This window comes from Poecilia reticulata, chromosome 9, assembly GCF_904066995.2.
Source record: "Poecilia reticulata chromosome 9, P_reticulata-male-v2, whole genome shotgun sequence".
Lineage (NCBI taxonomy): Eukaryota > Metazoa > Chordata > Actinopteri > Cyprinodontiformes > Poeciliidae > Poecilia > Poecilia reticulata.
This window is the reverse complement of record NC_088838.1, coordinates 29714423-29742388: the sequence shown is the minus strand read 5'-3', so window position 1 is coordinate 29742388 and position 27966 is coordinate 29714423. Positions and strand designations below refer to the sequence as shown.

The 27966-nt window shown below is 40.2% G+C and overlaps 1 protein-coding gene across 2 annotated transcripts in view; it reads right to left on the bottom strand.

Annotated features, from left to right (window-relative positions):
* znrf3 (zinc and ring finger 3) overlaps nt 1-17963 on the bottom strand; it is a 77007-nt gene extending 59044 nt beyond the window's left edge. The window contains exon 1 of one of the 2 annotated variants that reach the window (XM_017306852.2): nt 17459-17963. In XM_017306852.2, coding sequence (XP_017162341.1) covers nt 17459-17689 — 231 coding nt within the window. In that variant the 5' untranslated portion in view covers nt 17690-17963. The remainder of the gene's footprint in view (nt 1-17458) is intronic. The other variant, XM_008417857.3, reaches the window with a different exon arrangement.
* Between the last annotated feature and the right edge of the window lie 10003 nt (nt 17964-27966).

Here is a 27966-nt window from a genome sequence, read left to right as displayed (position 1 = left end):
AGATTTTCCCCAGTGCATATTAACTGTATAAGTGAAAATAATTTTAACACATTAGATATGCATTACACGTAAAATTATTCCGTTTAAATATAGACTCTGTAGAAATTTTTTTTTTTACTCTGGAGACACAGGAATCTTAATCTTGAGCTCTTTGATTTATTTTTAACATAAAATAGACAGTTTGCATTTTGCTTTCAAACATCTTATTTCTCTGTTTTGATACTGAAATCCATTGGACTTCATTTTTAAACAAAGCACTGATACTAATAATGATTTGTAGCTTTGAGCCATCCTTTATAAAAGCAGAATAGTGTTTTTGAACGTCCCACTGTCCAGGCGTAAGTCAGGATTGATCAACCAAATGGTCCAATTCTGGTAAACGGCCCACTTCAAGTAAAAAGTAAAACACTTGGATATTCTGAACTGCCAGACGAAAAAAAATTTTTAAAACTGCAACATAAAATACAAATTTCTCAATCATAAATGAAAGTAGTACTTTGCTGAAATAATTATTTGTAAGCAAGAGCTTTTTCAACAGTCCATCAACATTGTTACAAGTACTGCAAATATTATGCAAAAGACTCCTAATATCACAAAATAAAGATACTTGGATGATTTAGAAGTTTGCAGGAATTTGTGTCTGCTTTAATTTGGACTCTTTTCGGCCGGGCCCTCCTTTGGCTGCTCTGGGCCCCTGAACTCGAGTTCAGAAATCTCCACCTGCTGATAATATCAGCCGCCCTCCAGGATCTCCCTCCCCTCCTTTTCTTTTGGGCATGTGTGGCGGCTGCTGATAAAAGGGCTATAGATAAGAGGAAACACAAGCTGTGATGAGGAACACGTTGCCAGCCGCGAGTACCTCAGCGCAGTGGAATGGTAGGAGGAGGAGACGGATGGGGGAACTGAAGAAAAACCAGGTAGAAAAAAAAGACGACAAGAATGGAAGCAAAAGCTACATTTGTAAATCGTTTGTCTTCAGACGGTACAGAAACCCTGTTGTGAAATCTGAGATCCTGACTGATGTTGTAGAAGTTTGAACAACCAACCATCATTTAGGATTAACAGCAAAAAAAGAAAACAAAGCAACTGTCCATCTGACAAGAATCCAGATCGAACAATCCAATCTGCCTTCGCTTCCAGATGACAGTGCACTGAAACAAACTGAAAAAAGGAAAATGTAAATAAATCTGAGCTGCTGACACAAGCTGAGAGTGGTGGGGACAGGTGCCACAATGACACCCGCGACCTCCAGGGGATGTATGCATCCCATAGCGGTGTCCCCTTTCCAACATGGACACCGCTGGGACGAACCAGTTGGTCCACTTCACGGCATGAGCTTGGTACTTAACACAGACTGAACGGAAATCTGCTCAATTTTAAAGACTTTTTTTCTTTAAGTTCATTTAAACATTAAAATGTCTGTGCTTGCTCTTTCACTGCATCTTGTAAGCGGCCTTGCCATGTTTTAGATGTAAATAAATAGAGATGCTTTCAAGCCTGTTTTAAAATAGAGCATGCCCCGCTCTGAGCCTTGCTGCCTCCCATTGGCTCAGAATCAACTTAAAGTGTCCCGCTAATCCAACAGTTGTTTGGCCATGCTGAAAGTCACCTCTGAGTCCAGCTCTAGCACTCGTGTCAGGAATCCACAGGCTCTTTGCATACCGGGCAGCCGGATATCCTCTAGTTAAAGAGGGCCCTCTAAGCCAGGGACATGTGTTGGATGACTGGGAAGGGTGACAAGGGGTAGGGTTTTGTTTTTTTCTTCCTTTTTTTTTATTTGGGATGAGGTTGGTGGCAGGGATTTACAGGCTGTGCTTAAAAAGCCTTTAGAGTGACATCAGCATCACATTGAGCTGGCACAGGAAGCGAAGTCCCTGGAAACTGGTCTGTTTTCTCGCTGATCCTCGGAGCTGCGCACTGCGGCCGGGCGGAAAACTGCAGTTGTTCCCGTTCTGAGCCCGCCGATCTGCGGGACTCTGAATGGCTTTTGTGTTGCTGTCGGGGCAGAACAAAGTGAGTTCAGGTTACTGCACTCCTCCTGTTATTGGCCCACATTGTCTCTAATTATTCCAGCAAACATTGACACAGCATGTGTGGTCTCACATTTATACACCCTCCCCCTTCCCCTCCTGGACTAAACAGAGAGAACAAAAAAAAAAGGAACTCATGAAAGAGAGGAAGGGAAATGACGTGCAAACAGATGAACCTGTAATCTTACGGAGAAGATTTTACAGAAAGCTGCAGGGATTATCCATCCTTTCAGGTTAACACACAACTTAAAAGTTTCGCTACACGACTCAGACCAACCAAGAACTTTGTCCAAAACACTACAAACTCTAATTTAAATTCTGAGCCTCTCTCGTTGCCAGGGCAATACAAACCTCGGCTTCTGCAAAACAATAATTACGATGAACGCATGCATCAGTACATTACCAAATCCTCTGTCCGTGAGCTTAGCTTGAAGCAATGTTGCAGAAAAGCCAACTACAGAAGTGGTTGCCAAAGGAAAAGTCATAACCTCTTCCTTTAGGATGGAGGATGTAATAAAAAAAAAAAAAGCATGACTGAATCTTGCCAGTTAGCCTACTGTAAAATTGTCACCATCCTCTTATCACTTAGAAGCAGCAATGCCGGAAAACCTCAGAGGAGCGGAGGGCATGATGAGAAATTCATATATAAGACTATCTGAGCAAACACAAACCACATTTTTAGTAGAATGTATTTGAAATAAAATGGAGTGATCACTAAATTTCAAGCTGACAGTGACAGAGGAAATATGTTGTCAGTATGAGCAAAAACTATGAAGATGTTTCATCAGTTTGGTCGAAAGACAATAAGGTTCAATTCTGTTTCACATATTGGGTTCTAGAAAACTCCACAACTTTAAAGTTAAAGAATCAGAGTTGGTGGTGCAAATATGTTCATACCAAAAGCAACTACATGAAGCAGCTGCAGAGATTTTAAAAGGAAATTGAATAATTCTGTAATCTCGTAGACATCATCTGCACCATTCCTTTTTAAAACCAGCATAACAATAGACATTTGTTAATAATAGATGATGTTCATTCATCACTAATCACCTGATGGGTTCTGACTTAACAAGAGTGGAAGTTAAAACACCTCAGTTCAATGTTAACAGAGAAAAAGGCAGCTTCAGAAGTGGAAATCCCCTGCTGAGCTGGTTCTTGGGCTTTGGCGTTTGCATCCCTCCAATGGTACACCAAGAAGAAATCCAAAACCTCCCCAGAGACCAATGTTGTTTGTCCAGCCTTGTCTATGGACTCAAGGAATGGGCCTTTCGCCAACAAGATTTGAACAAACTTGAGATTTTTTCAAACGGACGAGGCATGTTTGTCTCTACAAGACCTGAAAGAGACAAACGCCATCAGAGAATGTGATGCCAACTAAAACCAGCTATTAAAGTACAAATCGAGGAACACACAGTGCAGTGGTTGGACCACATCTTCAGAATAAGCAATGACCAACTGCTCCAAAAGCTCTCGTAATGGCAAAGATCTGCACACTGCAGACCAAAACATGATGCACATAGGAAAAAGCAACTTGAAGACGATCGAGGCGCCTCAGTCAAACTAAGACTAGTAAACATGAAGTGGGCAATCCAAAACTCACAGTATCTCATCTCTAATGAGTGGTTTTGTGTTGAAGTTGTGTGGGGGAAAAAAGATGAAAAAAAAATAAATCAGGACGTCCCTCTGAAGAGCAATAATATGAGTCTTCCAATAAACAGCCATCACCTGGTTGTAATGAAGTGGAAATGCTAACTGGAAGAAATGGCCAATACCCACATTTAGCGCTTTGGACAATCAATATGCCTTGGTGTTTAAGGTGAAGGGTCAAGTTATTTCTGTTTTCTACAGCATCATTTTAATCCTTAAAATTCAGTGTTTGTTTCTATTTATACTCTAACTGATATTATAGCTTTTAGACTTTGCTTTATTCTACTGAGCTTTTAGTCGTTTTAATTGACTGGAGTGGTAAATGCTTCCATGGCAACTTCTGAAATGCTGATGGTTTCTCTTGAAAAATGCTGAAAACTGAGCTAATGATGACAACAATTCAACAAACGGTGAATACAGTTACTAGAAATGTCTTTTTTACTTCTTTCATATCTCTGGATGTTTACGTCCCTCCTACATTTTTGCCGAGGGTAGCAGTAATGTTTTACAGTATTGCCTCAAAGAGAAATCCGTCTTTACACAGTCTCTGGCCTTGCATGATTTAATAGAGCTGGCTCTATTAAATCTGTATCCCACTCAGGTGTGCACTTTTATAGACAAGGCCAACGTCAAAGAACCTCCATGGTCTGGAGAATAATTCACTGGGGTAAACTTAAGAGTTCGACACAAACACATGCTGAATATCTCTCCGATTCTAGCTGGTAAAACCCCTTATGCATATAACACGCATCAAATACATCCATCCATCCATTTTCTTTACACCCTTGTCCCTTAGTGGGGTCGGGAGGGTTCATGCATCAAATAAATGTCTTCAATTCAAACTGCATCAAATCATATAGATGTTTCACCACAGACCTCACACCACACAATGTTGATGCCTACATTTGATTTTGTTTCATGGTTTCAAGCATAAACTCTGTACAGCAGACTGAAGTGTGATCTGTCCCATATCGGCAACTGATGGACATTTATGCACCTGGTGAACTGCACTATATCCTTTCCAATGCGTTATTTTATTTAAATATCACAGCTGGTGTCATTATGACACCAGCCAAATCATTCATATGGATCCATCTCCACCTTGTTTTGAGGGTTCAAGGTGCAACAGTAGCCCTGTTTCTTTACAAATGCACGTAAAACTTGGTCGATATTCCACTGATGATGGAAAAAAAAAAAACACAATTCTGCAATTGCTGTGTTTCCATTAAGAAACAAAATCACACTTGAATAAGTTTGGTCACACAGTAAGTAATTTAAAAACATGCCGTGCCATCATCGTCCTACCACTTTCTGACATCATCTTCGTCTTTTCTGTCAATAGTAACATCTGCTTGTTGATCACATGACTCGTATGATACGAAAAAAGTTTCTCCATTGCAGTTTGGCAAAATACTATAATTTTAATATGCCCGAAACCCACCTCATCCTACAGCAAAAACTTAGCGAAAAATGTGAATTTTTTTTTTAATTGTGTTTCCATTAAGATAATTTATTTTTGGAATTCCAATTTGCACAATTATACAGTCCATTGAAACACAACTAGTTACAGGTTCCTTCAAGAAATGACAAAGAGGACCTGAAGATGTCTAAATGCTGCCTTCAGAAGAAGCTAAATTAAAAGTAAACTCAAATAGCACAGGTTTTATAAACACAATAATTTAAGTAATTATGGCTCCAGCAATTAAAAGATTGAAATGTCCTAAAATGTGTCATCTAAAGTCAAACGTTAGCTTGGGTTAGAACTGTAAACAAATAAATATCCCTAGAAGTAAACCAAAGGCTAACTTTAGGAAAGAAACTATGTCTTCTGGATAAATCCAGTCTGAACATATATTTTGTGAAGGATAAAATGTTCCTTCCAAGAGTATATGGTGAGGCCACTGTCCAAATGTCAGTGCCACATACTCAGAGATGTTTACTTCGACATGCCTGCGGGATGCATGTCACCTCGGGGTGACAGTTGGACTTTGGCACATGCCTGTGGGATGCAGACAGAACAGCGACGGCTCTGAACTGGCTCATCTTTTTCTGTTATTCCCGTCATCTCAAAACCCATCTCTACTTTCTCTCAAAACAGCATTCTGAGAAGTTACATTCCCTGACATGTCAAGGGACAACTTGTCATTAGAGAGCCAAGTGTGTTTGGACAAACTGCCCATGGAATCACCCCAGAATAACTTAGCCTCTTCAAAAACAGCCAAGACTGAAAAGTGCTGCTGCTACAGAGACATGCGACAGAGGAAAGGACCTGGATAAATGCGAGGTGTGTCAGTAGAGCGACACAAATGATGAAGTGCAGCAAAAATATGATCACTCCTTCCTGTTGTCACTCAACTCAGTGACCTGCTGTAATGGGCAATAAAGTAATATGAACAAATGGAGTGCAAGGACAAAGAAATGGCCACAGCTGGACAGGAGTTATTGTCCTGACCTTTTCCTGAGGGTTTAGAACAGTGGTCCCCAAACTACGGCCCGCGGTCCACATTTGGTCCGGCCCCCTGAACAATACCAGAGAGTGTTTAGATTTTTTCAAATACCGTATGTTCCGGACTATAAGCCGCTACTTTTTTCCTAAGCTTTGAACCACGCGACTTATAGTCCGGTGCGGCTGATATGTGAATTTTTCTTCAACCATCAGGGGGCTCTTTAGCAGGAAGTGAATCATTGAAAGTCACAATTAGAAATAAAAGAAGAAAGCGCCCATTAAAACGGAATTAGATTTTAATAGGGAATTAAAATTTGAGAATGTTGTTGATTAGTTAAATAGCATTGAGGGGAAAAAGAAGATTTTTGTTTTTTTAAATAATACTGGGATTATTATGAGAATTTGAGGTATAGATATTAGGATCCAATAGATGGCAGTAGTGCAACAATAATGGATGCAAGCTGCCATTGAAATCTAAAGAAGAAGAAGAAGAAAGCGCCCATTTTCATTTAGCAGATGCTAGTAGCACAAGGATCAGCACTTTTACCGTTACAGTTACCGTTCGAAAACTACTGTAATCAGTTCAGATAAATCTAAACTTGGCAACTTTTTCTTTATCAACCATAATAAATATGATATTCAATTGACCTGTTACGTCTCAAATTTTGAGTGTCCGCCCCCATCTGCTGCTGCTGCATCATTGTGGAAAACCTAGAGCGGCAGAGATATCTGCGGCTTATAGCCCGGTGCGGCTTATAGTCCAGAAAATACAGTATTTATTTCATAAATAGTGTCATTTCCTGGATTTTTTCTGTGAAGAACCCAGAGAGGGTTATTTGATTGTGCTTTCTGGAAAACAATACATTTTTACATTTAGGCACTCCTGCAAATGTCACACTTTTTCTGTTACAAACTGACTCAGGCCCTCAACCAGAGAAGGGAAAAGTTACGTGGCCCTCACAGGAAAAAGTTTAGGGACTCCTGGTTTAGAAGGTGGAAATGGATTATGCTATGATTAAGTACAAGAAGGCAATGCATTAGATGGAAAATGTCAAATTGATTAGGCAAACTGATCAAAGTCTAGAGAAAAGTCAAAATGTTCTTTTGGGAGCACCAATTACTTCAGTGATATTATTTTAGCTTTATCAGTATCTCAAAATGTTTTGCATGATACACATGGCTGAAAAGTATGGATAAGAAGTTCTACAAAAAAAATAATTATGTAAATATTTAGAATCAATGCTTACGATTCTGTGGACAGTTTTACACAAACCTGTGCATTACATTTGGACTGACTTTCTTTTTTGCCACATGTGGATTTTACATGTTGGTCTTTTCATCCTTTTGAAGTTTTAAAATTTTGCATTTTTAATCATTTTAATCAGTTAGAAATTGTCAGATTGTCCGTTTTTTTCCAATTCCAATAGTTTTATAGTTTACTGTAAGGAAATGCATAGTTTTATAAATATCTACTAGGAGGTGAACTCTTTGTTTAATCAGGGTTCAAATATGGCAAATATAATAAAATGAGGGTGATGAGGATTCTATGACAATGTATTACTTCATAAAGAACATTTCTACTTCATAAAAAGTACTAGAAATTTCAGTAGAGTAGTAGTAGAGTATTTCTAACAAATATAAAGCTGAAGTTTTTTATAACTTTAGTTATTTAGGAATTAAATTTGCAAATGGCAGCAGCTATAATTGAGAAAATCAGTCTTTTGAAACCGTCTGTCGTATGATTTGTGTTCCGTCTCCTCACTTTAAAGTAAAAACGACCAGTTGGACGATCCTGCGACTGCCGACAAGTGCTACAGTCTCACTGTGCTGGAAACAAGGGGGTCACTCCATCTCTTCAATTAGCAACAAAGGCTTTATGCTGCAAGCTTTGACTTCCAAATTCATACAGGAACTTCAAATGAAAGACGGCGCAGGTGTTTACAGCCAGTTAAACATCAAAAGGGAAGCACAATCACCAAACAGGGATCAGGAAAACAAGCGCAAAGATATGCAAATAGTTAATAGCAGATTATAGCTTTGCGCTCTGAAAGCAAAACTGTGTCCAGTATGAAGCGCCTTTTTGTGCCATCCTGGAAGCCGACTACGAGTTATCAGCCTGCTGGAGGCGCTTTACAAAGATCTGTGGTCACGCTTAGCTTAGCACACATTACAGGGGAAGTAGATGTGCACATTTTATCAAACACAAACAGAAGCTCTATATAAACATTACAGAGACACTATGCTGTTCCAGCCGATGTGTACTTTGGAAACGTCCACTAGAATCAAAGTTTTCTGTCACAATGCAAACCTGTAGCAGTAGAGCGATATGTTCAGCTATCTGACCTTAAGCCTAAAAGCACTAGATGGGTATGTCTTCTTGTACATAAGCAACACCTCCACCTTTATTTGTATGGGAGCGGATTTAGCTCGAAGGCCTGCAATTACATCATCATCATTCAGTTTTGCAGCTCCGCATATCAACGCTGGCATTAGTCATAGAGGCCTTTGAAGAGTTTGGCCCAGCCTTCGCTCCTTTTTCTCTCACTCTCTCTTTCCTCGCTCTGCTTCTCTCCAGCTCCCCCCCACCCCCTTTGGTTCTGCCTTTGATGTTAGCACGCGGAACTGCGCCGAGCACCGTGGCCTCCCAGGACTCCCCGCCTCGACTGATACTATCTGCTCAGGCAGCGCATTCATGTGGTTTACACCAGCGGCAAGACTCCCGGCAAGCTATTCACCCAGCCACACAGGCCCCTCCCCGTTCAGGGTCCAGGAGTCGGAGCGAGCGACGGCGGTGGCGGCGGCGGCAGCATGGCCAGGGCCGCTGACAGAGAGAGGGGAAGGAAAGTAAAGTTTTGATACTTTTCCTATTCTGTACCATCAGTCCAGAAACAGCAGAAAGAAAACATATTTGCCTTTTTTAAATAGTTTTCAGGAAAGACAAATCCTACACATGTGTCCCCTGTGTTTTGAGAGGCACCCCTGATACAGGAACAATATAAAAGACATTTTTTATATTGAAAATCTAGGCCGCTTTCTTATTGCCAGAGCAGGAGCCGCGATAGATGCAGCGATATCTCATTACTCAGGAGACGTGCGGCACAGCGCTCTGCAGGAAAAATAAGCATGCAGAGATAACCCAGCTTGTTCTCATCTGACCAAGCAGGTCCAATCCATCACGCCTCTGTCCTCATTATGTTATGCAATTCCTCTTTACTGCTTTAGCACTTTGTGAAAATATTCATACCCAAGTTTTCTCACAGTTCACACACAAAAACATTTTCTTAGGTTCTTATTTGACAAACCACATCAAATTAGTGGATAATAGTGAAATGAATAATATACATAGGTTAAGTTTTTTTATATGAGTGAAAGATTTGCATCTTTCTATGCAGCCACCAAGAGTCAAGACTTTGCTTCCCGTTTTGTCCAGTCTTATTTCTATAACAGAAGTTCCGTCAGATTGGACGGAGAACATCTGCAACCATCAATTTTCAAGTTTTGTCAGAGTTGACAATTGGATTTATAGCTGAACTTTGACTGGACCATTCTAAACATATAAATATTCTTCAAGGATCCATTGAAGCTCTGTTTTTCCTCCTGCCGTAAAGTTAAACTTCATTTCAGTTTCATAGTTTTCTTCCAACCTTTAGCAGTTTTTCTTCAATCTCTTTCCTGCATTTCCTACAGTCCAACTCCCCATGACTACCCTCCCCATGGAGCTGCAAACACCATGTTTCATGTTGGGGAGAACATCTTCAAAGTGATGTTTACCTTTACTTAACCGCCACATGTGGCGTTTTGCATGTCCCTTACTGGTTTCTGCCACATGTTTGCTGTGTCTCTACATGGCTTCTAGCAAACTTCAACTAGTGACTTTCTTTCAACATATGTCGCCGTCTTGGCATTCTTCCACAAGTTTCTAGGGTACACAACTAACAGTTTTCTCCTGCAACTCCTCCAGAGTTACCTTAAGCCTCCTGGCTGTTTCTTTATTGGCTCATCAGTCATTTTTGATGGGCAGCCACGTCTGTGAAATAGTCTTTTCATTTTCAGATGATGGATGGAACATTGGTTTGTAAGATGCTCACAGTGTGGAAAGCAGACTATACTTAGTAATTACATGAGTGAAGGCAATTTGATATTTCTAAGAGTAAAAAGGGGGATGAACATGAATGCAAACTAAAAAGCACACCTTTTTAGTTTATAAGCAAAAAAAATTAACATGAAAACCAAAAGAGTTCAAGGGGTATGAAAACTTTTGGAAAGCACTGTGCCCACAGGCGGACACGCATAAGGAGAAGGTAGAAGGGGGGTGTGGGATGTGAGAAGACATTAGCATTTTGGGCCAGAAGCATTCACCTGAAATCTACTGGAATGTTGTTAATGACCTCTGCAGCAGCTGCGAAGGAATGCATTTACGAAAGGATGAAAGAAAAAAACCGTCTCCGATGCCTTTGATAAAAAAGAAACACGCACAACCAGTCGCAACAGGAAACTAAAGTGATATTCTTCACAAAAACCTGTATATTAACACAGCATTAACATCAGCATTGTGGATGGGCTTGCACATTATGCAATGTTGCACGCAAAAGACAGAACTTTGAACCCAGTGTTCCTGGAGTTGGGTAAGTAAGGAAGATCTCTGATAAGTGGAGCTCTCCTTTTATAAAAACAAAGATCGGAGAGACGACTGACTGCTAAAAATAAGCAGAACAAGGAACGATTAAGCAGGAAACCTGCCCTTCTGTCCACCTACCTTTCTAGTCCATTGGCATAAAAAACTTCAACAAAGGAGGCAGTTGGCATTGTGGCCTTTCACAGTTAGTCAGCACATTCCTAACCAACAACAAAAGGATGCCTCTGCCTGGATGAGCTACTACAAGCATTGTCATTTTATAACCCTCGACCCCTTAGCCTTTGTTCTGTGGACCCCATGTGTCAGTGGATAAAAATGTGGGATGTCAGGATGGACTGTGCCTTTCAGCGCCGTTTCATAAAACGAAGGGAAGGCACACCGCGTGTTGCACAAAAAAACAAAATCCCACTCAGGACTCCGGTCAGTCAGCGAGTTTTCAAAGCCACCCGAGATAAAACAGAAGACGGAGAGATAAAACAGTTCTCCACCCGCCTGGATGCTTTTCCCAAGCATCGTTCCCAAGAAAAATGTGTAACCTCTGGGCAAACTGGCTAATGCTTCCTAATCAGAAAAGCGTCGAGGGACAAAACAAGACACTCAAACATACAAACTTGGACACATAATCAATGTTGGATCAGGAGGGGAGTGACACAAGAGAGCAGCTGTCCCCTGAGAGGAGAGAAAGCTGGTCGGACAACATCAAAGCTCGGCCAGTCAGTCCGTCGCTGCTGGGGCCACCAGTACCAACACGCACTGGTTTTAGGTAGATTTGTCCTCAGACAGGGAGAGAGTGAGGCACAGGTGTAGAAGTCGAGATCAAAAGAGCCAGGAGAGGAAAGAGAGTTTGGAAAACAGTAATATAACGTTTGAGAAAGATTAGAAAAGCGCAAAGAGATTCACCAGTAAACAGAGAAAACACTGAAATGCCAACCCACTGCCTCTCAGCTGGTTAAAATAAAAATGTTCATTTTTTTTTTCCCTCACTTGAAAATAAACAAAATTGTTAGTGGAGACAATCAGATCACTGATGTTTGTAGCAACTCCTATCGACAATGATATACACTGCTGTACTCTTCCCATTATGTAGTAAATATGTCTTTTTAGCATGCTTTATTGTTTTTTATTTTTCAACTTGTAATACTTTGTCTCTTTTTATATTCACATACTTGTTGTAACATTAATTGTTACACACTCAAGTTCCTCAAAAGGGCTTTAATTATTTCTCATTACATAATGCTATCCCAAGTAAATAAATGACAATTTCGAAGATTCATGTTTCCGATTTATTCCCCACTTACATTGTTGTTATTTTCAATAAACTTAGAAAGTTGTTGGAAAAAGTTTAGCTACTTTATGAAAAAAAAACCAGAACTATTCTTGAAGCAAAAAACTTGGTGACTCATGAGTGAGCACCTGTTATGCACACAAATCCCTCTGTGTGACGATCTGTTATTGAAAATGTTCTAGTAAGCCAATCCCGTAGCTTCATACGCAATATTAAACAGTCATACCATAAGCATAAGCAGTTTTAGATTATGCCACGTTGTCTGTGCACCCAGTTTGTGTCGTTACTGTGCAGAACCTGCTGCTGGCAGGGAGTGAAATCAGGCGTGGGTTTGCAGACAAAGCAAAGAAGAGCAGAGGAATTAGCCCACACCTTAGTGCATTGTCTACCTCTCATTGAGACAACTCAAGCTAAACTATCAGTGTACGTCTTTTATATACACACAGAAGTTTATTAAATAAGTGTAGCAGTCTGGTAGTGCCCTGACAGTCACTACAAACCAAAATATCTTAATTGGAAAATGTATTTTAACTTATTTTGTCTTCAGACAAGTTTCAAAAATAAACTTTTCAACTGTGAAGTGAATGTGCAAACAGCTACTAGCTTAAAGCTTTGGCAGCAAATGCTTCAGATAATTCCTTAAAAAATCCACTGTGTTGAAGTACACAATTTCTTCAGCCAAAAATTAAATAAGCATTTCCTGTTGTCATTGCCGAAGTAACATGAAATGGTACAAAAGGAGTTTATGGGAACATCTGCCAGTAAAACAGCCTCCATATTCAGGCTCCCAAAGGACTCAATTTAGTTTGAGAGACTACTTAGCCTTAGCTGATTGGTTTGTAAACATTACTTGAAATCATCCACTTGCAGTCTAGGACGCGTAACAGTTTTTGGCTACATTTTAAATACCACACTGAGGGCGAGACGGTGTGTAGCAAAGGGCAGGATGGGGGGCGAGCGGGGTGTTAAGCAAGAGAAAGAGAAAAACAGTTTAGTCTGTTCTATTCCAAAAAGAGGAGAAACGCAGCCTCAAATTACTTTGGCTGAGACATGAAAGTGAAGCAGGGTGGCGGTTAAGAGACGATAGCACTTAAAATACAGCTGCAACCGCCAAGCCAATAACTGGAAAAAAGTAGGGAGCGTCGCTTTCAACCTTTCGAAACCAGCGTTTGTGTACTCTGCTACTGTTGCTTTGGCGCTGGGAGTGGCCCCGGACCGGGGCACCTACTGTCTGGGCCCGGGCCCCATTATAGCCTCTTGGGGTTTCCAGGCTGCGGTGAGAACGCGCGCTGGATGCCTTAAACCACTAAAGCTCTCATTATAGTCTAAATGCAGCGCGACACAAGCCCTGCCAACTGCAAGGTAGGAGCTCCAGTATTCCAGCGCATCGTTGTCTCAACTGAAAACCACTTTCCCCCCTGAACATTTAGTCAGTGGGAAACAAAAGGCTGCAGGCTCTTCAGATGCTTCAGGAGATCAAGTTCAAAGGTCAAACCGCTCGTGGAAGTTGAGAAAACTAGCTGATCTTTTGTTGTTTTTTTTTGTTATTTTTTTTTTTGTTTGAAGCAGGATTTAAGGGATGCTCTGTCCTCTCAGAAAGGAAGTCAGGAAAAAGCCACATTATTCCCTCTGGTTCTGGCCGACGACGCTATGCGTTCCATCTGGAGCTCTGCGTGCCCCTGCCACGTCCCGGCTCCTTCAGTCGCACGCCGACAAGCACAGCTCCGCTGGAAATCAGAGGCAGATGTGAGCTCATGCATCTGCAGGTCGCCCGGCGACAGGCAGAGCGGCGCAGCGATGAAGAGCGCAGGAATGACGAGCGGCAGATGGCGCTTCGCTGTGAAGCGGTACGGATCAGGAGAACTGTCGGCAGCGAGGAGAAGGATTCAACAGTCCTAGTCCTGGGCACTAGGGCTGAAACGATTAATCAGATCAATCGCAAATATTAAAATAATTGTTAAATAATTTAGTAATCGATTCATCGTTAACTGGAGTATATAAACTCAAAAGAAGGTCATTTGATGCAAAGCAACACAGAGCAGAAATTGAGCCACAGCTCTATAAAATATACACACATTTTGCATTTAAGCTGAAAAACACTTTTGCCTGTAAATATTTTACCCAGAACTCCTCAAGTGGCATGGTTTAAGCTTCACCCAAATCAATCAGGTTCAGGTTAAAAAACAATATTTCAAGTTAGGAACAACTCAGGGAGTCAGTCAGTCATCTGGGAACAGAGAAATGATGAGACAACTCCAAATCAGCACATGGCCATTCATCTAAAACGAGTTTTAAACACAATGAAGCAATCAAAAGAAGCAGCAGAGATCCACATCTGAGGAGGGAGAATCCACTGACAGAACAGCAATTAGTCCTGCACACCTCAAATCTGGCTCCAACCACCCACAGTGTGTAACACGGTAGTGGCAGCATCATGAATGCATCATTTTCTGCAACGAGTTGATAAGGAGCTGGAGAGCTAGCTAAAGAAGAGCTGGGACAAGACGCAAGCAGGACCACTTTAACCATACAGCAGAGCTACAATGACCAAAACACGTTATTGTGTTTAAACGGCCTAGTCAAAGCCTTGACCTAAGTCCAAAAGAGAGCAAGAAAAATGATGCTCAGGACTTTCCATTTGGTTTTAATTTATTCAAGAAGTTTTTAAATATGGAAAGCTGGTTACCCAAGACTTACCCTGGCTACTGCAGTGAAAGATGTTGATTCAGGGCTGCTGAACACAAATGCACGCCTACGATTTTTATTTGATAAAAATTGTGAAAAGCATGCATCATTTTCCTTCCGCTTCAAAATCAATCACTGCTTCGTGTTTGTCTCTCTCATAAAATCCCAATAAAAAACACTGAAGTCTGTGATAGTACTGTGAGGAATGCAAATCAAGATCAAGTGTAATGAATGGATATATTTGGAAAGCAGAGCATTGAGTAGACTCTAGTGGATCAAATGAACAAACATCCAGTTTCCTAAATTAAAGCTTCTCCGTTTAATTGCTCTTGACACAAAACTGCTGCTTCTTCATTTCCCAAGACACTACAGAGCTATAACGCTGTTTTTTTTTTCCTTCAAAAGGAGACGACATACATACACAACTATCTATATTTAGAAATGTTCCACCGTGTTTTTATTGAGAAAAAAAAATCAAAAAATCAAAGCTCAGTCAAAGTTGCTGTTCAGCTCCTGTTGCTACGCAGACACTGACACTTTAAAATGATTTATAGAGTCGAGCTGTGGCAACGTGGGGACTGGCTGGAGGAGCCTGGGGTTTTGGCACCGGGGCCAAATCTACATCATCGTGCTCCCCAACCCCGACCCTCTGAAAGAGAGCAAAAGCAAATTAACTTAATTTATTATTTTTGGCCCCGGCGGCATGTGCCACTTTTCGCACTCTTCAGGCAGAGCCGAGGCTGTGTTAACTTCAGGGAATTCGAAGAGGAGAGTTGGGAGAGAACATGTGGTGATTGTGGTTGGATCTTTACTCAGGAACAGAGCCAACAGAGCCAACACAGCCCTCTGCCCCCCCCCCACTCCGTCTGCAGTCCATTAGAACCCATACCTGCTCAGGGTTCTGATCAAGCAGCAGAAAAAGACCAAAATACTCCACAAACCCAATGTTTTGACTCCAAGGGGTCACACTTGATAACTGAATACTACCCAAATATTTGGTTTAACATAATTCCACTTCTTAAAACATCACAAGGATTTCCAGAAACTTTACAGGAATGTTGTAACGCTGTAGAACGCGATACCCTTTAAAAATTATGTTCTCCAGATTGTCATTTATTGCCAGTTCCGACTCGAAAACCTAAAACGGGTGAAAAAAAAAAAATCTTTGGCAGAATACAAGGTACAAGAAATTTAAGACAGTTGCTCTGCGTTGGACGGGCCGCCGCTCATTACAGCCCAAACTGTCTCCAAGTGGTCAGCAGCTATGTTTGTAAAGAAAGGAAACCTAAATAGATGCGGGTTCTGATGTAAAGCTGAGGTCCGGCATGGCTGTGCGGTTATGCAGTGGCGCCGAGTGACCATCACTGTGTATCCCCACCTCTGATCACCACATATCGGCTTTCTCCTAACGTCAAAGGCTCTTTGGAGAAAAACAAAACTGTAGGGACGCATTTAGAAGATGCTGAGTTGTACAAACGATGTAGATGAGCAAAGAGGAGGAGGACAAATGTGTCATGGTGGACGCTTTGCAGCAATGCAACAATGCAGCATCCCTCAAATGATGCATCAAAGTCAAATGCATGTTTAGCTTCTAATTCTGCAGCTTTCCTGCAACAAATCACTGGCAGCCGAGTTTCATCTCCAGAAAACTGACCCTAAACTAAAAGAGAACTTGTGTCTATAATTTTGTAAGTGCAGATCAACTTTACTGCAGTTTTGGTTTTAAAGGCAACTAAATATATGCATTACCCAGAAGAGGCTTGGAAATATGAAGGGGAAGAGGGAAAAAGAATTTGAAGGAGCTGTGCTCCTCAGGATTCTACCAAGTTTAAGGTCATTAAAAGCCCTGGCTCTGCACAAGAAGAGAACTCTGTGCTGCCCTGTAGTCGGTGGCCAAGCAGATTAGGAAAGAATTAGCCCATAAAACTTCAAATAAACACCTTGCAGCGAGGAAAAGCTCCATATTTCCCCCCGACTCCCCTGATCCGAACACTTTGCAGCTCCAGCCAAGTGCACTTGACGCGTTTAGAGTCCAGGAAATAAAATATTACATATTTGTATTAAAGTTACTCTTTTTTTATGCAACAACAGCTAAAAAAGAAAAGAAAAAAAAAAGTTTAATGTGGACGAATAAAGCCTTTATATTTGGCAAAGTACAAATTAATGTTTATGTTTGGAACTTGGTATCGATCATGTGTGCAAAACTATTTTACGCGGAAATTTGCATTAGAACGTGATCCAAAAAAGTCAAACATGCGCATAAATACACGCGCAGTGTTGCTGCTATTGCGAAACACATACAGACACACACGCACACACAAAACCTGCTCGGTGAAAGTTTACGAACTTTTCATAGTCCTCTGCGATGCGTTACCAAAAAAAAATCTCCCGCTACTATTTCAGCGCAAATGACTGAAAAGTGCGCACCAGTTATCAACCAAAATAACTTGCAAGAGCATGTTTTCCCTGTGAATGAATTCCACAAGATAGGAGCCATCTTGTGACCGCATATGCTTGCAGGCTTTAGTACCATCCTCTCTCTCTCTCTCTCACACACACACACACACACACACGCACGCACGCACGCACGCACACACACACACACCATATCTTGTCAGCTCCCCCACAGCCACTGTGGAAAAAAGTTTTATAGAGGGCAGCTTGGTGAAACTGCAGCCGGACCGGGTGTCGCCCGGTTCTGCGGAGCAGCTTAGAATAAAAACACGTACTTGAACGATCTCCCCCTCCGCGCTGATAGTGGCTCCAGCTTCGGAGAACCGTCCCTGCAAGCCAGTCGTGTAGGTAGTATAATCCCCATTGGGACTGGACTCGAACAGCACCACTTCCACAAAGGCTGTATCCTTGGCGAGAACGGCGCCCAGAGAAGCGGCCAGCAGCCAGATCACCGGGACCACCGAGTCGGGCACCCGAGCCGAGCCTCTCCTTGGGAAAATCATCATCTTGCCGGCTTGATCTGCGCCGATCGGGACATAATTTCACACGGATTAATTAATCGGGTGAAGGTAATTGGAATCAGTTGTAGTCGCTGCGGGCGATGCCTCCCCCCCCCCAAAAAAAAAAAAAAAAAAGAAAAAAAAGGAGTCGGGATTGTGCAATATAAACTGAGCCCCTGCGCCGAAGCGTGTTTATTTCACCACTGCGAGCCTTGTCAATTACATTGCCTCAACGCTGCCTCGCTTTCTCCCTCCCTCTTTCTTTCTCACCCTCCTCCTCCTCCTCCTCTACAAAGCGGATCTCCTTTGATCTCCAAACACGTGATTTTTTTCTTTTTTTTTCTTTTTTAGTTTCCCCCCCCCCCCTCTCTCTCCCAAAAGGGCTTTATCCCCACCCACCAGTCTCTCTGACCCTCTCCTTTGCACTCCCCACTCTGAAGTGCCAGCACTCAGTTAAGGAGGCACCGCGGACTTTCTGTTCGCCCTGAAAGGAGGCCTTTATTGTTTGAGGGAACTTCAAGTTACACGATAACTTTTGAGTTAATTGAGTTCCCCCAGTCGGACGTGAAGTAGATCCCGCGTGTTCGAACCCACGTCTCGGTCCCTGGCGTTCACGCGCTGCTCTCTCCCGCAGTTTCACGTGCTCATCATCCGCCGCGCCACCTTAAACCTACCTGCGTGAAGCTGACACCCCACCCACGTCAAAAAATCCAGCAAATAGTCTGAATGGTTAGTGCTCCGTTTGTGCAGGTTTGTGCCGTTAAAATTTTCGTTTGTGCAGTTTTGGTTTCTGAGATATTAAACATTATTTTTTAGGTCATCTAGAGTTCACCATCCCCCCATATCGCTCCAAAACAAACCAAAGTGGGCTAGTTCGTTAGTGCTCCGTTTGTGCAGGTTTGTGCAGTTAAAATTTTCGTTTGTGCAGTTTTGGTTTCTGAGATATTAAAAGTTATAATTTTGGCCGATGACGTCACCATCCCCCATATCGCTCCAAAACAAACCAAAGTGGGCTAGTTCGTTAGTGCTACGTTTGTGCAGGTTTGTGCAGTTAAAATTTTCGTTTGTGCAGTTTTGGTTTCTGAGATATTAAAAGTTATAATTTTGGCCGATGACGTCATCATCCCCCCATATGCTCCAAAACAAACCAAAGTGGGCTAGTTCGTTAGTGCTCTGTTTGTGCAGGTTTGTGCCGTTAAAATTTTCGTTTGTGCAGTTTTGGTTTCTGAGATATTAAACATTATTTTTTAGGTCATCTAGAGTTCACCATCCCCCCATATGCTCCAAAACAAACCAAAGTGGGCTAGTTCGTTAGTGCTCCGTTTGTGCAGGTTTGTGCCGTTAAAATTTTCGTTTGTGCAGTTTTTGTCTTTAAGATATTAAAAGTTATAATTTTGGCAGATGACGTCACCATCCCCCCATATGCTCCAAAACAAACCAAAGTGGGCTAGTTCGTTAGTGCTCCGTTTGTGCAGGTTTGTGCAGTTAAAATTTTCGTTTGTGCAGTTTTTGTCTTTAAGATATTAAAAGTTATAATTTTGGCAGATGACGTCACCATCCCCCCATATGCTCCAAAACAAACCAAAGTGGGCTAGTTCGTTAGTGCTCTGTTTGTGCAGGTTTGTGCCGTTAAAATTTTCGTTTGTGCAGCTTTTGTCTTTGAGATATTAAAAGTTATAATTTTGGCCGATGACGTCACCATCCCCCCATATCGCTCCAAAACAAACCTAAGTGTGGGCTACTTCTTGTAATTCTTCAGATTCTCAGCTGTTGTACAATGTGTACATTTTGTTTTGAACTTCAATAAAGACTTAGAACAAGAAAAAATGTGTCTCATTTCAAGAAATGTTTTAAGATAGCAATGTTTTTTCACGAACGTAGCGCACAATAATTGAATCCTGCTAATAAAGGACATGCAGCCTGACCCTAACGTAATGTGTATAACCTGTTCAACTGTGCTTTGATTTCGGAGGTGGTCTGAAGAATTATATTCACATTGTTGATGTACTGTCTGCTGATTATGCAGCAAACGTGTAAAAAAATTACATGAGCCTATAAAGGCCAATTTGCTAGTTGAGCATTAATTTGATTTTACCTTGTTAAAAAATCAAAATCGGGGTTGAAAAAATTCCAAAAATGACTTATTCAAAACGATTTGAGACCGCTAGAATATTAACGAGAGGTTGAAATTACACTTGCTCTGCAAAACAAGATGGGAGGGGGGGGGGGGCAGGAGGCTCACTACAGTGTGGGTGGAGCCAATCCCAGTTGTGTGAGAACTATGTCAAAGTTCGCAAAACATGTCTCCTTGAAGCCCATACACATTTAATTTAAGAAATTGGATGAAATGAAAGTCGTTGCATTGAAACTATATTTACTAAATATTAAGTACATTACTTGGATGAACTTTGAAATAATGACACATTTCCGTTTTACTCGGCAAAATCTTTGCTCAAGCAACTAGCAAATTGGCCTTTATAGGCTCATGTAATTTTTTACACGTTTGCTGCATAATCAGCAGACAGTACATCAACAATGTGAATATAATTCTTCAGACCACCTCCGAAATCAAAGCACAGTTGAACAGGTTATACACATTACGTTAGGGTCAGGCTGCATGTCCTTTATTAGCAGGATTCAATTATTGTGCGCTACGTTCGTGAAAAAACATTGCTATCTTAAAACATTTCTTGAAATGAGACACATTTTTCTTGTTCTAAGTCTTTATTGAAGTTCAAAACAAAATGTACACATTGTACAACAGCTGAGAATCTGAAGAATTACAAGAAGTAGCCCACACTTAGGTTTGTTTTGGAGCGATATGGGGGGATGGTGACGTCATCGGCCAAAATTATAACTTTTAATATCTCAAAGACAAAAGCTGCACAAACGAAAATTTTAACGGCACAAACCTGCACAAACAGAGCACTAACGAACTAGCCCACTTTGGTTTGTTTTGGAGCATATGGGGGGATGGTGACGTCATCTGCCAAAATTATAACTTTTAATATCTTAAAGACAAAAACTGCACAAACGAAAATTTTAACGGCACAAACCTGCACAAACGGAGCACTAACGAACTAGCCCACTTTGGTTTGTTTTGGAGCATATGGGGGATGGTGAACTCTAGATGACCTAAAAAATAATGTTTAATATCTCAGAAACCAAAACTGCACAAACGAAAATTTTAACGGCACAAACCTGCACAAACAGAGCACTAACGAACTAGCCCACTTTGGTTTGTTTTGGAGCATATGGGGGGATGATGACGTCATCGGCCAAAATTATAACTTTTAATATCTCAGAAACCAAAACTGCACAAACGAAAATTTTAACTGCACAAACCTGCACAAACGTAGCACTAACGAACTAGCCCAATTTGGTTTGTTTTGGAGAGATAAGGGGGATGGTGACGTCATCGGCCAAAATTATAACTTTTAATATCTCAGAAACCAAAACTGCACAAACGAAAATTTTAACTGCACAAACCTGCACAAACGGAGCACTAACGAACTAGCCCACTTTGGTTTGTTTTGGAGCGATATGGGGGGATGGTGAACTCTAGATGACCTAAAAAATAATGTTTAATATCTCAGAAACCAAAACTGCACAAACGAAAATTTTAACGGCACAAACCTGCACAAACGGAGCACTAACCATTCAGACTATTTGCTGGATTTTTTGACGTGGGTGGGGTGTCAGCTTCACGCAGGTTAAAAACAAACACTACCCTCCTCAGGACGTTTCATGATTTACCCGGGCTAATTTTTTTTTATCACATTCATGTTTGCTCAGCAACTGACTATGACATTTGTACTTGTTGGAAAAAATTATGCGATTAATAAAATTGCAATGGATTTTTTTTTTTTTTTAACGACACAAATTGGAGGATGAACTATGACCAATTTAAACCCATTGGGTAAATTTTGTGACAAGTTTAGAACTGTTTATCCAAACATTTTGTACATGTAAATAATAATTTAAAAAAAAAACATTTTAAATGTGTCTGTCAACAAGTAGTTACAATTTTCAAAAAGTGTTTTTTTTTTTTTTTTTTTTTTTTTATGTCTGTGTTTTGGAATGGGTGAAAATGCGATAGGAAATAAAAAAGCGTAATGGCTAAAGTCCAAAAATAGTGTTTCATATCTGTTGGAGAGAACATTTTAACTCAACATTTTCAAGGAAGTTTTCGATGTTTATCAGATATTTAGTTGGTGTGCTCCTGACTGTTGAGTTGAGTGAAAACAAGGGTAAAAGTGAAAGAACTGTCTGAGCCTTTTAGAAAAATCACTGCAGCAGCTTATGAATCAGAGAACAGTTTAAAAAGGTCTGAAAAGAATTTGAATTCAGCCATTCCTATGTGCAGAAAACATTTTACTAATGGCGGACGTTCAAAGCAACTGAAAGTGTCTATTTTCAGGGAAAACTTAAACAAGTAGTCTTTCAAAACAAAGATCTTGTTCTCAAAGAAAAACACAAAGGCTATGCACACCTGGCAGATATATCTTGTTTAATGAGTTCAATTAAGGTTGAGATTTGTTTTTTTGCGCAATTCATTAATCCTAAAAGAGCATTAAAAACTTCTCTCTAGTAATTCTATTTCCACAAACACAACAAAGGTTTTATAAAGTTCACATCGTGAAACAATCCAATCCATTCACAAGCCGTCTGATTGTGAATGATTAAATGTGTAGGCCGTGTAATATCGTGAGCTAAAAAACCTGAAATTATGAAACAATCTGTGTGGATTGCAGGTACCATGACAAAAATACCACCCGGGGTGGAGAGCCATGTTCCTAAGACAAAAAAACTATCCAGGCTGACTTTTTTTTTTCCTTCTTTGGATGTTTTTACTATTTCATCAGCTAAATTAATGGCACTTAATTTGTTTGAACTTCTAATTGAGTCCAATTTTAACAAAGCAGCTAGACATGTCTGAAAGCCAGACCAAAGATAAATTCTGATTTTCGTTTAAAGGTGAAATCACATCCATCTGGAGAAAGTCGCTGGATCTCAAATTGGCTGCAGGTTTAGGATTAGTCCAATGTCTTACAAAAACTTTGTAGTTTAAAAACATAGCAATCATCGTGCACTTTCTTTTTTTCTGCATAATCAGGTTCTGTTATTTGCTACTGAAGATAAAGCCTCCATTGTGCAGCTTCTATTATGAATAGTTCCTGCTGAGCATCTCCTGCCTGGTGCCTTTTTTATGCGGTCTGTGAGACTTCATTATGTCTGAAAATAAGTGCATTGTTTTTTTTAATGACCTCAGAAAGCAATTGAACTGTGAAAGTGATGATGATACTCCACATGTACTGTCTTTTCAGTTAACATACATGTTTTTTGCATCAATTAAAGAATAATAAGACATAAAACTTGTGAACTGGAAAAAACTTCAAAACAAATGAGGTCTTTAAAATGATTTATGTTCAAAAGGAAAACGCAGAAAACAAGTTTTCATCTTGCTGTCAGCTGTGTGGCAGTGTGATTATGAAAACCAACTGTTGGGACTTTTTAGGCCAGGAATGCTGCCGCCTCTGGAAGATAGCTGGTCAACATGTGTTTGGACTCAAGAAAAGAATGAAAGAAAAAAGGAGAAAAACAGTTCAAAGCCAGAATCCGAGAAGTTCTTCAACGCCTTCAGAATAATTTAGAGATTGCATCAGACGTCACTTGGTTTTATGAATCCTGATCCACACCACATGTCACAGAGCTGCTTTGTGGCACTCCTCTGTCACAAACACCCCCCAACACACACACACACACACACACACACACACACACACACACACACACACACACACACACACACACACACACACACACACTTAAGAAATGCACACAAGCTGTGACCACAAATGAATAAATACATAACCAATGAGGCTCTGAAAGCAGAACATTTGACGATTCATTGATGCAGATGAATTAGATTGACATTCTCAGCTGATTGATGTGCCACACCCTGCATCAGGTCAAGTTACTGATCCAATTACTCACATCTGAGCAGGAAATTCTTCGTAGCAAGTTCGCCCTCTGCTGGTTGCTGCAATTTTGCAAATTAGTGCAACTTTACTTAATACATTTTGACTTCCAAGATAATTTAAAGTGGAGACCTTTAGTGAGTATTTGAATTATTGAGTTGTTGAAATCTTGAATTAAGAGCAGCTGTGGATCTCCACACCATGTCTCAGATTAGCCTGAAATAATTAGCTACTGATTCAGGCTGACAGAACCTGATGATGGAGAATGCTTGACTGCAGAACATTAATGTGTAGATTCATCCAAAATGGAGTAAGTCTGTAAGGTGAAGCTTGAGAATTTATAACACGTCTGTGTTGTGAATTGTTTGTCTGAAAAGCAAATCAACTGGGTGGAGGTTTGCATAGTATTTGCAGAGGTAAATTCAGAAAAGAGATGGTCAGAAAATGCTATTGACACTGAAAAAAAAGTCAGTTGTGTACAACTAGACTCTAGTTTATCGCATAAAATCCCAGTAAAACATTTTAAAGTTTTCAGTTGTAATTTGACCAACAGTGGAAAAGATGAACATTTTGTGTTTGGCTGCCTGTTGGACTTTGTGTAGTCCTTTCAGATGTTCCCTTCTAATTGGTATAAATAGTGAATTTATCTTCCATTGGGGAAGGTAAATGTAAAGTAAACAAAAGCTTACAAGTTTCTAATAATAAACCCAGTGAGAGCATTTGAACATGTCCTTCAAGCAGCCTCAGTAAATCGCCCCTTTGTTGCCTGCACAGCGCTGACGTTTGTGTTTTAATGAAGAATAGAGACGATGAGGTGGCTGGGTGTTCCAACATTCATCGCTCCCAGAAGATCACGATGGCACATTATTACATAAAGCAATTAGGGGCCTGCCTAATGCCCGATTATTGGAGATGCTTTCCTCATAACGACACCGGATGAGGACAACCATTGACTCCAGCCAGCTCAGTACGTTTGCATGGTTGCAATGATGTCAGCGGACTAACCGCAGTGGGAAATTCTCCTGGAGTGATCTACAGCAAATTATATGTTTAGAGGGCAGAGGGGGGAGAAATACTAGCATACAGAAAGGGATGAGGAGGAGTCATTTCATAGTAACAACGGTACAGTATTCATATGGGGCGCCCACCACAGCAAATGAGCTTTAATAAGGATGGAGACTTATAAATACCATAAAAATAAATATTCATCTACTGACATTTTGGAAATTATGACAAAGTGGAAGCTTTAGGAAAACCAATTAACCGTCAGTCATGTTTTCGACTGTGGATGGAAGCTGGAATACCAGGAGAGAAACATACATGCACAGGGAGGATATTCAAACTCCATGCAGAAAGACTGCAGGCTGGGATTCAAACCCACAACCTTCTTACTGCAAGGCAACAGTTCTACCAGTTCTACCAACTGTGACACCATGTAGCCCCTATCTGGACCTGGAACTAAAATAAATGGATTAATATTCTTCTCATTAAAAAATTTTTTTTTAGTTCTATTTATTTGCTATGCTTTGGTTAAGATACTGAATAATAAATATATTCAATTCAGTTTTATATTTTTCCCTTATATTTTCCTATATTTCATAGTTATTATTGACTTTTATCTATCCTCATTATTTTTTTTAGATTTTATAGTTTTGTTTACTTATAAAAATAGCTTTTTTTAATTTTATGCAGTTTTGCAGCATTATTTAAATGAAGCAGATTTGTTTTAGCAGATTTTAATATTTTTTGTACCTTAGCTGTTTTCCAATTATGTATTTATTTAGCTCTATTTTTTTTGAAAACCTTTTAATAAAATTATTGTAATTTTTGCAACACTATTGTTGTTCTGTACAGGATGTGGTTATTATACATATGCATCATGCGTAACTGATACATATGGAACCAGTTACAGTTTATTACTTGTTAGAGTAAAACATATCAGTCATTTTACATTTGATTCGTTTCAAGATGAGAAATAGTTAAGAACTAAGGAACGTAAAGATCTCCACCAGGCGCCGATGTTACTCTCCTGTTTTCACTGATTGGACTATTTCTTCACATACCAATGCAGTGAAACAACAGCTACTGATCTTATTGAATCTAAAGCTTATGCTAAATTTGACCTGCTTATAATCAAATCACATCAGAGAGGCAGTTACCATATTTCAGATTTTGCATTCTATTTAGGCACATTCATTCTAGTTTAAGTTAAATGTTTACATTGCAACCAAATAAATGTGAAAATGGCTCATTACTGTGACATTTCAAGCTTCCAAATATCGGTTTAAAACTGGATAATGGCTGAGCAATGGAGTGGGTTATAGGGTAAAACTAATAATGTAAAAATCAATTTATGCATTAGAAAGTTCAAAGTAAATAAAAAAAACAAAAATACAGTCTTCACTTTGAGTTTCCTGGATGATAAAAGTGCTTTTGTGTTCACAGCCAAACTAGGCGCTATTAGAATGTATTTTATCTGATCAAAATTTTAGTGAAACAATTTAACCTCCAGTATCAGCTGTACCGTGGCTACACAGCAGCATCAAATGTCCTGGTGTTCTCTGATTTTCAAACAGCTCCTAAATAAACGCAACACACTTTGAAGTCCCGGCTCTTCAGGGACCGGGACCCTTTCCTGCTCGGACGGCCTCCCTCGGATCTGGCTGGAGGGGGAACGTCTACTTTGAAGTGCAGACCAGACTGGAGAAGATATTTCAATAGTGCTGTGGTTCGGTTTTAGTGTAGAGTTGCAGCCGTAAGAAGGGGGAGGTAGAAAACGAGGCAGGTAAAGGAGGGAAACGGAGAGGAGGTGTGTCGTCTTTTGAAATGGGGCACCTGCACTTTTGAGGCTTGCAGGAACAGGTATGTTCCCAGGGGTTAGGGGCTTTGGAGAATTCAAAGCCGCTTCAGCCTCAGCGCTGAGAAACTGTTCTGAGACACGAGGGGGGATATGAGGTTGAAACACACACACACACACGCACACACACACACACACACACACACACACACACACACACACACACACACACACACACACACACACACACACACACACACACACACACACACACACACACACACACACACGCAGGCGCGAACATGTTCTCTGACGGGATAGATGGAAGGAATCTGCACACTCTTTCTAAAACGCAGAAAGAATCAGTTGGAGTAAACAGAATATAATGTAGAAAATACATTTCAGAGTTTTGTCTGATTAGAAATAAATGAGAAGGAACGAGAAGGAACTGCAACCTTCACAATTCAAAAACAAGTATCTTTTCCCTCATTCCAGGAAAAATAAAACTCATTTAGAGCTGCAAATATTCGGAGAGCTTTTGAAAAACAAAAATAAAAAATAAAAAAACAGTTGTTTTTTATATTAATACAGACATTTTGATATTTGTCAACAACCAGTGAGCAACCATTTTACTTCTGTTGTGATGTTTAAGAATAAAGTAAATATAAAATAAAGGATAGACACATTTTCTTCTACGGGATGTTGAAGTTTGTAGAGAACAAACAAAACAAAAAACAAATAATTTCCATTGACAAGAATAGACCTAAAAACTATTAGTGGTATTTAATTACATTAATGATATTATTAGTGTCATTCTTTTAGTGTCACATCTAACTTATCACTGCTGAAAAACCAAAAAACTGAAAAACCATTTTCTCTCTAAAATCATTTTCACATTTTTATGTTTTTTTGGATTGAAATGGCAGACACAGGTCTGCCATTTTACTGTGACAAGTATAGGAAAAGTTCAGAGGGTATGAATAGTTACGCTAGAAACTGAATTAACTAATAACACTATCTGAACTTACACACCTACATGAAACCTAAATAAGATTTACAGAACAGTTTTTCTTCACTTAAAAGTTTTGTTTTTTGGTGAGGACACAGGAACAAAATTAATTTGTTGGATGAAAACGCAACACAAATAAATGTTGCTCAAGATTTATTTTGTTTAGTTTTCTGAGCCAAGCAAAAGTATAGATTTAACACATGTTGACATGTTTTGCAGTAATGAAAGATGCAGTTCCTCTCTTCTTATGAAAAATGATCAAACTGTGAAAAATGATGACATTTTGTGGTCTAAATTGCCAGCTGCTGTGTCCTGTTGTCTGCCACTGCCTGGTCAGATTGTCTCTCCGGTGAAGGGAAACGATGCGTCACAGAGCCAAATCCTAAACATCCAAGTCCTCAAATGAAAAAGCCACTCTGCACATCACTCATACCGGCCTTGCGTGAGAGGACACGCTGACATGCAGTACAACAATCTGCCCCATGTGCTGCCACAC